Raw genomic sequence first — 11,286 nt, 5'->3', positions numbered from 1 at the left:
TATTTTTCTTTTAATTGGTGTTAGAAATTTATCTAGGTCATTGTTTCTTATTATATGCTTGTGGATTGTTGCACAAAATTGTTTGGCAATTATACATTAATCTTTAAGGGTTGCTTGCATGTTCATTTTATTATTTTCATAAGCTTATTTACCATGCATGCTATGTGTTTGTGAAAACGCCCGTATGGCATTATGCACTGTTGGCAATATCTTTTATCCTATTACTCTTAAATGCTTGCTTTTCACAAAACCCTTTTTCATATCATATTAATTTAATATAATTGTCATTACAAACAGATTGTTAGTTTGAAAGACTTGGTAATCTAACCTAGACATTGAATGCTTGTTCTATGCTACTCATGCCTTTGCCTGCATGCCAATAAACATCTTGCATTAAATTGTCATCCTATGCACTTACTATATTCCTCATGATAATTTTTCATATGTAGTCATGACCATGTGTTAACTTCATTCATCTTTAATGTGCATTGATTACCACCCATACCATCATCTTCCTTGCTCTACCCCTTCACATTTTGACATACTTTCTCTTTTCTCCCTTTCAGGATGGCCACCAAGAAAGGCAAGGAGAAAGTTACTTCCAAACCACCAGCAAGGAGAGGAACAAAACGAGCATTAGTGGCAGAGCCATCTTCAACTGCAGTTAAACCCTCAACAAAAAGAATTAAGAGGATTATAAAGGTTGATGATAAAGAGAAAGCCTTCCCAGCAAAGGACACTGCGCGATTTCCCAATCGCTACTGTGAGCAGATGTTCTCCATCCTGGCAGACAGGAGCTACAAAAATGAATACCTTCTCATCCTCCCAAACCACATTGCTGATTTTGTTGAGCCACAAATTGCACGAAGACAGTGGGGTTTCCTACAGAGACAGCCACGGCAGGTTAATCTTTCCTGGGTAGTCGAGTTCTACTCCAACTTCCACCTGCCGACCCTGCAGTCTGTCTATGTCCGCCAGAAGCAAATCCCCATCACAGAAGAGGCTATTCAATGAGCTTTAGATCTTCCCCCTACTCCAGAAGGACTGGACGCATTTCAAAAAGCCGCACTCAAGCGCCAGATGCACCAATTTGACTAGGACGCTGTTCTCAGAGTTATCGCATTACCTGGCAGCAGATGGATCTACGGATACCATCATTCCCGTCCTAAGGGAATATTGGCTTCTGCACTTACCTCTGAGGCTCGAGTATGGGAACAGATTATGTCCCATTACGTCTTTCTGAGCACCCACGAGTCCTCCTTCACTGCAGACATGGCCGTTCTACTATGGTGCATCCTTACAGACCAGCCTCTGAACCTACCAAGACACATCCGAAATGCCATAGGACACGTACAAATTACGGGCAACTTACCTTTTTCCGCCTTGGACTCAGATCTTATCTCAGCAGCCGGAGCCTCCTACAGAGCTGGGGACACCAAAGCCATGCTTCCACGGGACGATCAGTATGTCCCTAACGGGAAATATATCAGACCTCCAGCAGCCACTACAAGCCAGCCTACTGAACCGGCTGAAGATATTCCTCCTTCATCACCACAAGCACCTATAACAAATCAACTACTCCATCAGATACTTGAAAGGTTGGATCGGCAGGAACACAAAGCAAAACTAAGAGAGCGCCGTAACAAGCACCGATTTACATACCTCAAGGAGCTACTTAAGGGAAAATACAGAGACTCAAACACCCTGGACTCCACTTCCTTTACCAGCACAGGGAGCCATGACAGTCCCGACTGTGGAGATACTGCTACCAGCACACCTTTGTTCCTGACAGATGGCACCGAGGACGGTGCAAAGCCTTAAGTGTGGGGAGGTCGGTCAGTACCTGACTTTCGGAGGTAATTTCTCTTTCCTAACACCAATAAAATAGGATATTTAGTTAGTTTTTCTTTTGTAGAATAGGATAGATTGCATAGTAATAGATTAGTTGCATGCATGTTTTACTTGATTGAAAAGACAATGAGTTTTTTCTAAGACCCTATTTTTAGAACAAAATTTCACTAATTTTAATTAAAACTTTTGTGTTAAATTTGCTTGAAGTTATATTTGGAACATGGTTTTTGAGCTAAAGAACACACAACCTGTGAGATTTGTGCCTTTATACATGGTTACATTATTTAACCATAATTATTTTATTCTTGTGTGTTCACTTCTCCATGATTGTAATCTATATTTTGTTTCATTCTATATGTCCAATGTTTAATATATTTATATGCCTGCATATGATTGAGGCCATTATTTGTTTAGCTTACTTATCCCAAATAAGTCTACCCTTGCAATAACCTTTGTTAGCCACTTTGAGCCTTTAAATCCCATTTGTTCTTTATTTCACCACATTACTAGCCTTAAGCGGAAAAATAATTATATATCCCAATTGAATCTTTGGTTAGCTTAAGATAGAATTGTGTGTTAATTAAGTATGAGAAAATTGTGGGAACAAAAGATAATAAGGCAATGTGTCATGATGATATAATGGGAATTTGGGTACCTACTCATGTGCAACTACAAGAATTAGAAATCTATGTGCATTGATAAGCTATGTTTATTTTTATGATATGTTTATAAAAAAAATCCAAAAATCCAAAAATATGCAATAATTAAATAAGGGGACAAAATTACCCCAATGTTAAGTTAAGAATTCAAAGATCAATGCATGTATGATAAAATTAAAATGAAAGTTGATACATGAGTAAGGAATGTGAAAGAGAAATTTTGGGTAGCTAGGTATGAAATTTAAGCTATAAAGAATATATATGTGTTAGCTGAAAGCTTGGGCTAATTAAAGATTCAATTTATAAGCTTACTTAGCTATATATGTACCCTTACCCATACCTTGGCCCTATTACAACCTTGAAAAGACCTCATGATGTTTGCATTAGTATATTAATTGTTGTTGATTGGTTAGGTGAAGAACAAAAATTAGAAAGCATGATTAGAGAAGGATAGAGTGATTACCCTATACACTAGAGAGATTAGAGCATACATACATCATTAGTGAGGGTTCAATGCTTGAGTTCTATGTTCCCAGCTTTCATGATCTACCTTCTTGCATTTTTATCTGTTTTTACTGTATAAGAATTGAATTAGTGGAATTTGATTTGTGATTGTCTTGAAGCGCTTATTTACTTTTGACCAAGTGGATAAGAATCATATAGTTGCATTCACATATATAGGTTGCATTGCATTGCTTCAGTTTTACATGTTCCTACTCATTTATTTTATCTCCTTCAACTAAGCATGAGGACATGCTAATATCTAAGTGTGGGGAGGTTGATAAACCATTATTTTATCTCCTTCAACTAAACCATGAGGACATGTTCCCACTTATTCATTAAATAAGCATGCATTTATAATTCCTTCCTAAAAATACTTTATGGTTGAAAACTTGCTTCCTAGAGACTTTTAATTTTGTATTTTAATTCTCCTTTATTCCATTCGATGCCGTGATCTATGTGTTGAGTGTTTCAGGCTTTATAGAGCATGAATGACTTGGAGATTAGAAAGGAAGCTTGCAAAAATGGAAGGAACACAAGAAATTAAGGAGATAACCAGCGAGAAGTGACGCGGACGCATGGCTCACGCGACCGCGCGACATAGAGGAAATTACAGTGACGCGGACGCATGGCTCACGCAACCGCGCGGATTAGAAACTGCACAAGTGATGCGAAGGCGTGGACGACGCGCACGCGTGGCAAGGCAAAACGCTGGATGACGTGAACGCCTGGATGACGCGATCGCATGACATGCGCGATCTACAGAATCTGTAGAATTTGCTGGGGGTAATTTTGGGCCTTGTTTTGACCCAGTTTTCGGCCCAGAAAAGTAGATTAGAGCCAGGAAACATGCAGAGACACAAGACAACATTCTTTCCGCCTAATTTTAGTTTTAGATCTGATTTTTCCTCTCCTCTAGGTTTTCTCTCTACACATTGCTAGTTCTTAGGATTTTGTTTTTATTGCTTTTTGGATTGGGATATTGAGAAGAGTTATTACCTCCGCCAAGACTTCATTCTTCTAGTTTGTTTTCGTTACTTGTCTCTTACTCTTCCATGTCTTTAATTTATTCAGAATTGCTATTGGATTATTTTTAGAATTTATTAATACAAGAACCAATTTTATTTTTAATTGATAGTTTTGATTATTATTTATCATGTCTTTCTTTATTTCCCTTTCTTATGTTGTGAAGTTTACATTCATAATGAGCGAGTAGTTCCATAACTTGATTGGGAGTTGATTGAAAGGAGGATCTTGAGTTGGAATGCTCAAGAGAAAAATTGTAATTGGGTTTATTGTTGGATTGTCCTCTAGTCACTGACACTAATCCTTTCCAAGAGAGAGGATTGGAACTTGTGAATAGAAATAGCTTTCCAATTTGCTTGACTTTCCCCTACTTAGTAAGGGATAACTAAGCAGAACAACCTTCAATCATCAATTAATCTTGAGAGTACTCCAACAAGAATAGGGCTTCCAACTAATCTACTCCCAGTCAATGTTTTTATTAAAATTACATAATTTCTTTGATTTAATTTCCTGTTTATCAACTCAAACCATTTTAGAAAACATCTGATTAATAAAATAGCACACCTTTCTGCAACTCGTTCGGAGACGACCTGGGATTCATACTCCCAGTATTTTAATTCTAATTTTGTGACAACCCTTCTAAATTGATAAGTGGATTTTTGGTTGGTTAAGAACTGTACTTGCAACGTATCTCTTATAAAAATTTCTTAACTTGCCAATTTCCGCCATATCACAAATACCAGGGGAGTCAAGTTTGGTGCCCCCTGGCAGAGAGCAAATCTCCTTTGTAATTGATGGTGGCGCCAAACTCTAATCCACCAAGTTTGGCGCCACCCCTTCCCCAATTGTCTCCAAGTTATGTTGCATGTGGCACCAGACTTGGAGTTTCCCATGTTTGGCGCCAGCCCTTCACAATGGAATTCCAATTTGTGCGCATCATGTGGCGCCAAACTTGGAAATCCCAAGTTTGGCGCCACCCAGGCCGAATCAACCTCTCTAGGGTGGTCAAAATTTCTTCTAAGTGTACCGGCTCCTGTTCTAAATATTATGCGTGATTAAAACACACGTAAGACAGATGGGAAACAGTATAAACTCAGACAAAAAAAATTGAATAAATAACAAGGAAAGCAAAAATCAAACAGAAGGATATGAAAATATCGGGTTGCCTCCCAACAAGCGCTTCTTTAACTTCACTAACTTGACGGTTAGTTCTGCTAGTTCAGCAGATGAGCGGACCTTTGGCAATCAATCTCACCTCCAAGATAGTGCTTTAACCTCTGGCCATTAACTGTAAATTTTCTATCAGAATTCTCTTCCTGAATCTCCACATGACCATACAGTGATGCTCTGGTAACCACAAACGGTCCTGACCACCAGGATTTTAGCTTCCTGGGAAAGAGTTTGAGCCTTGAATTATACAGAAGCACTCTCTGTCCTGGCTCAAAGACTTATTTCTCTCCTTATAGAGCTTGGCATTCTCATAGGCTGAATATCTGAATTCATCAAGCTCATTCAACTGAAGCATTCTCTTTATTCCTACAGCCTGAGCATCAAAGTTCAGATACTTGATTGCCCAGTAAGCTCTATGCTCCAACTTAACTAGCAAGTGACAGACTTTACCATGGACCAACTGATAAGGGGACATGCCAATGGGAGTCTTGTAAGCTGTCTGGTATGCCCAAAGAGCATCATCAAGCTTCCTAGACCAATCTTTCCTTGAGATACTGATGGTCTTCTCTAGAATTCTTTTGAGTTCTCTGTTAGAGACCTTAACCTGTCTACTTGTCTAAGGGTGATAGGGGTTGCCACTTTATGACGGACTCCATACCTCTGCAGAAGTGAGTCCAGTTGTCTGTTACAGAAGTGACTTCTACCATCACTAATGAGTGTCCTTGGGACACCAAACCGGTTGAAAATATATCTCTGAAGAAAGCTCATCACCACTTTGGCATCATTGGTGGGCAGAGCCACAACTTCCACCCACTTGGTCATATAATCAACTGCCACCACTACAACATTTTAGGTCTATGGCCACGGTTTTTTGGGGTGACCGAAAAAAAAGCTATGGTCACGGTTTTTTTGGAAAGGGTGACCATAGAGTACCTATGGTCACAGTTTTTTAAAATAGGGTGGCCTAAAAGGGTCTATGGTCACGGTTTTGAGGGGTGACCTAAAGGGGTCTATGGTCACGGTTTTTTATAGTGACCAAAAAGGGGTCTATGGTCACGGTTTTTCAAAAAAGGGTGACCTAAAAGGGTTTATGGTCACAATTTTGGGGGGTGGCCTAAAGAGGTCTACGGTCACGATTTTGGGGGGTGTCCTAAAAGGGTCTATGGTCACGGTTTTGAGGGTGACCTAAAGGGGTCTATGGTCACGGTTTTTTACAGTGACCAAAAAGGGGCTATGGTCACGGTTTTTCAAAAAAGGGTGACCTAAAGGGGTCTATGGTCACGGTTTTGGAGGGTGACCTAAAGGGTCTATGGTCACGGTTTTGGGGGTGGCCTAAAAGGGTCTATGGTCACGGTTTTGTGGGGTGGCCTAAAGGGGTCTATGGTCACGATTTTAGAAGGTGGCCTAAAAGGATCTATGGTCACGGTTTTAGGGGTGACCTAAAGGGGTCTATGGTCACGGTTTTTTATAGTGACCAAAAAGGGGCTATGGTCACGGTTTTTCAAAAAAGGGTGACCTAAAAGCGTCTATGGTCACGGTTTTAGGGGGTGACCTAAAGGGGTCTATAGTCACGGTTTTGGGGGTGGCCTAAAAGGGTCTATGGTCACAGTTTTGGGGGTGACTTAAAGGTGTCTATGGTCATGGTTTTTTACAGTGACCAAAAAGGGTCTATGGTCACGATTTTTTGGAAGGGTGACCTAAAAGGGTCTATGGTCACGATTTTGAGGGTGACCTAAAGAGGTCTATGGTCACGGTTTTTTACAGTGACCAAAAAGTGTCCATGGTCACGGTTTTTCAAAATGGTGACCTAAAAGGGTCTATGGTCACAGTTTTGGGGGTGACCTAAGATTTTTATATCATTTGAGTTCAAATTAATTAAGATTTTTATCTATTTTTTATAATTTTAAATATTTTATCTTTTAAAAATTTATATTTAACTCTAACTCTAAAATTCCTAAAAAAAACCCTAATTCCCCAATCCCTAAATCAAAACACAACGCACACACACGTTCAAAAAAGGATGGAAACGAGAAACAGGGGGAGCTCGAGGTAGAAGAAGAAGGGAAGGAGAGGGAGAAGAGCGTGCCGGCGTCGCACCCAGCTCGTCGCTGTAGAGCTGTCGCCGCTCTCATCACGGGCCGTCGCTCGTTGTCACTGCTGGGTTCTTCGTTAGCGCTACTGCAGACAAGAAGAGAAAGAGAGAAAGCCAGCGCGAGAGAAGAGGAGGAGGGCTGCTGTCTCGCGCCGTCACTGTCACGCCTTGTTGTCGCAGCTATGGAGACCGCCACCATTGTTGGAATAGCGAACTAAGGAGAAAGGGAGAGCGACGCTGAGAGAGATTGACGGAAGCCAGTGAAGCGCGTGAGAGAAGGGGAGCCGATTTCTGTCACTGCCACCGCACCCAGTCGCCACTGGTGGAGCTCGCTGTCCCTGGAGGTGAATCGGTGTCGCGTCCTTGCTGCCAGGGCCACCAGCGCTACTGCTACTCCTCAAATTCTGCCTCTTTTCCTTTGGGGGTTTCTGCCACAAATTCCACCCCCTACATCACCATCCTTTTTGTATTCGTTGGGGAACTTCTTCTTACTTAGTTTACTGATTTTCAGGTATTCTCTTCTTTGAATGAATGGAAAGTATTATTTCAGCAGTAGTGGCTGGAAAATGTAGTGTACATTTTAGAACTTTACTGTATAATTCCTAATCATGGAGCTAATTATATGTTGAAACTTCTGGGCTTATATTCTCCGGTACTGATTATTCATCATTTCTTTGCTTCATCCAATATTTCTGGTAATTCGCATGTTATTTCTGTTATACTTCCCAATGTTGTTTAAATCATTTGAAAGTTCTAATTTTGCTACTTTATTCAGTTGTATGTATTGGTGTTGTTTGATTGGTTGTGTGTCCCTTTGATGATCTTGCTTGGTGTATTGTAGTGTTTTCTGTTTCTTGATTCTTAATGAAAAATGAAAGCTTGACAATTTTCCTTTCTCAATTAGCTGTTAAGGTCTAGTTTGATATGATAAACATAGTTGAATCTGTTTTTACTCTTTGTTGAGTTGTGTTAAGTTGAGTTCAGCTTAATTATGTTATGCTTGGTTGCCAATGATTACGTAGCTGGTTTCAAGTCTGGATAATCAAGGAGGATTTTAGATGAGATTGGAGGAGGATATGTTATCAGAGAGATTGGAGGAGGATATGTTATCAGAGAGAAAGTAGCAATAGCACATGTTGAAGAAAGATATGTTGTTCAGATAGTTTTATGTATTTTCTTGGAGTAGAAACAAAATGATAAATTTTCCTCCAAAAAATATTAATTTTTTGTTACACATATTTCAAAACTGATGCAAGTGTTTTATTTTTTTGTTTCTTAATACAGGTACTATGGACATATCTTTGTTAAATGTGCTCTCCAATGGCATGTCCTCATTTTTGCATCCATCATTTTCAGAATTGACAAAAAAAAGCTATATCAAATTTAACATGTATGGATTTCAGAATATGTTTTATTAATTCATTGTACTAAAGTTGAACATAAAGATATATCTGTAAAAAGGCAGAAACCACAGAACACCAAAAGGCTGTCTTCATACTATATATCTTATAGTTTTGTGTTTAACCAATTATGCTCAGGCTAGAGAAGTATAAATATCAAATTTGTTTTTATAGGTGCTTGAGGATGACCCTAGATATTGGGAAGTGATGTCATCTGCACTCTCAGTTGGTTGGCTTGATATTGTGGTTAGTAAAAAGCTAATGTATTTCTTTCATTTTCTTCTTCACATATATTGTTTCCTTGTAAATAAATACTGCATGTTGAAGTTGGCTTTTGTGTACAGGTGAAAATGTTGTGGTTGCATGGATCTTATCAACTAGATCAGCTTAGTAATCGTGAGGTTGGCATCAAATCATGAACATAATACTATATAGGATTACTTGTATTGGTTGTATGTAGGGATGTGTCTTTTAGATATATGCAGAGAGATTGAAAGTCATTGTTTTGAAGGTGTACTTTTTTATCCTATCCTTTTTATATTATGGATCTGTTAGCCTTGTAATATCTTAATAATGTTTCTTCTTTTACAACCCCCCAATAAAGAAAAATCCTGGAATTGTTTTATATGAAGCTGATGCTATTGCTACTGTATCACATATTTATTACTGTATCTCATTTTCTGCCATCATCTGATTACTCAGTTAGAGAATGGGCTTGTGGAGGCAGTTGCTGTTCTTATTTCCAAAATGCCCTGCCTATGTCGTGAATATACTAATGGAAAATTAGGTGAACTCTTTAAATCCAAGCCTGACTTCATCAAGGTATATTCCAATGCTGCTATAGAGAACTACTTTTATGTTTCCTTTTAGACATATTTATTCTTGTGATCTTTGTAATTCCATTTTAGGACTTGTAGATATATGCTTGAACATGATAGTTATTGTGGAGTTATGGCTTTATGCTAAAAGATATATAGTTTTGTAACTTGCTTTTTCATCGCTTGAAATTATATTTGGATGCCACACAATGTGTTCCTTACCTAAAATGTCAACATGAAACACTTACTTAGTTATTAAATTTTAAAAAATAAAGCTATAGTAGGATGACACAAATTCTCACATTTAAATTCCAATCGAAGATTTTTTTGTTGTTGGATTTGTATCTCAATGGGAGCTATAACTAGGTAGGCTTTTATCGTTCACTTTCTAGCTTCGACCTTTTTCTTTGGAAGGAGGGTTAGAAATGGCTTGCTAAGCAACAATGGGTTTGTAGGGGAAAAAACTTGGGTTTAGTTCACAGTTAATGCATTGTCATAATTAGTTGCCACTGAAGAGGTTTCATTAATTTGTTAAACACTTCCTCCATTAAGATTTTGTGGTTATTTGTAAGGAACTAAGGATCTTATAAAACGTAAAGGGATTACAGTCCATTATATGGTGGCTGAAATGGCTTGTGAAAGAGGGGGTTTCCATCATTGTGATTCTGGAGAAGTAGATTTTTGTATCTCTGTAGCACTAAGGATTTCATATTATATTCATGAGCAAATATTAATTTAGGTAATTTTTTTTATTGAATTGGAAACTCATGTATGTTTTTGTTCCAATGTGAATCAATGTTTTTCTCCTTGTTAAGTGCATGTAAGGATTCAACTTATCATTTTGACCGGTATATCATGCCATTAATTATGTGACTCTCTTCAACCTTATGTATGGAGTTGAGGATCCGTCAATTGCAGGGATGGTTTTAGATAGTCCATTCTCTTATTTGGTTGATTTGATGATGGAACTTGTAGATACATATAAAGTTTGTCTTCCAAAGTTCACTGTGAGTATATATAGTTGTTTTTATACTTATAACTACTGAATCAAAATTTGGTAACAGTTTTACTATTGTTAAGTTGATTTTGTTTGATTTTTAATGTTATAGGTAAAGTTTGCAATCCAATACATGCGAAGAGCGATTCAAAAGCTTTTGGGTTGCACTGAAGAAAATCCAGAAGAAGGGAAAGGGTGCTGCCTAATTGTTCTATTCTCATACTTGTATTTTGGATGAGATGGAATGAGTCTTATAATGACTTTAGTTATCTACATCTAATATTTTGATGTCTTGTGTACTTTTTGAAACGAGATTTTACGTGTTATTACATGTAATGGATAATTACACTATTTTTATTTGTGTTGTTTGGACTGAAAACATATCTAGCTTATAATAAATTTTTTCTAATTTAGATTTCTTGAATTTCTTATTTTTAGATTTATTTGGTGATTATGATCGTTTTGGGATGTGATTATGTTTTAAAAAAAATTAAATCGTATAAAACAAAACAGGCTATGGTCACGGTTTTAAGGAGGGGTGACCATAGAGGCTATGGTCACGGTTTTAAAGAGGGGTGACCATAGAGGCTATGGTCACGGTTTTAAGGAAGGGTGACCATAGAGGCTATAGTCACGGTGAAAACCGTGACCATAAATAAAACTATGGTCACGGTTTAAGGAGGGGTGACCATAGAGCTATGGCCACGGTGAAAACCGTGACCATAGATAAGGCTATGGTCACGGTTTTAAAGAGGGGTGACCATAGAGGCTA

General features: G+C 38.3%; 1 protein-coding gene across 3 annotated transcripts; it reads left to right on the top strand.

The window, feature by feature from the left end:
- LOC107641899 (nuclear pore complex protein NUP85-like) lies at nt 7,873-10,906 on the top strand. 3 transcript variants are annotated; one of them, XM_016345297.2, is made up of 6 exons: nt 7,901-7,994; nt 8,584-8,689; nt 8,874-8,945; nt 9,044-9,100; nt 9,402-9,521; nt 10,627-10,906. In XM_016345297.2, exons 3-6 carry the CDS (start codon nt 8,907-8,909, stop codon nt 10,750-10,752), a joined length of 342 nt encoding a protein of 113 aa, XP_016200783.1. In that variant the 5' UTR covers nt 7,901-7,994; nt 8,584-8,689; nt 8,874-8,906; the 3' UTR covers nt 10,753-10,906. The 3 variants fall into 3 exon arrangements, 2 of the variants coding, with proteins under 2 accessions (XP_016200783.1, XP_020979713.1); XR_002363097.1 differs by lacking the exon at nt 9,044-9,100 and having other exon boundaries at nt 7,873-7,994; nt 10,627-10,886; XM_021124054.1 differs by lacking the exon at nt 8,584-8,689.

Source organism: Arachis ipaensis, chromosome B05, assembly GCF_000816755.2.
Source record: "Arachis ipaensis cultivar K30076 chromosome B05, Araip1.1, whole genome shotgun sequence".
NCBI classification, from domain to species: domain Eukaryota; kingdom Viridiplantae; phylum Streptophyta; class Magnoliopsida; order Fabales; family Fabaceae; genus Arachis; species Arachis ipaensis.
The sequence above is the reverse complement of the archived record's forward strand: the minus strand, read 5'-3'. Positions and strand labels throughout refer to the sequence as shown.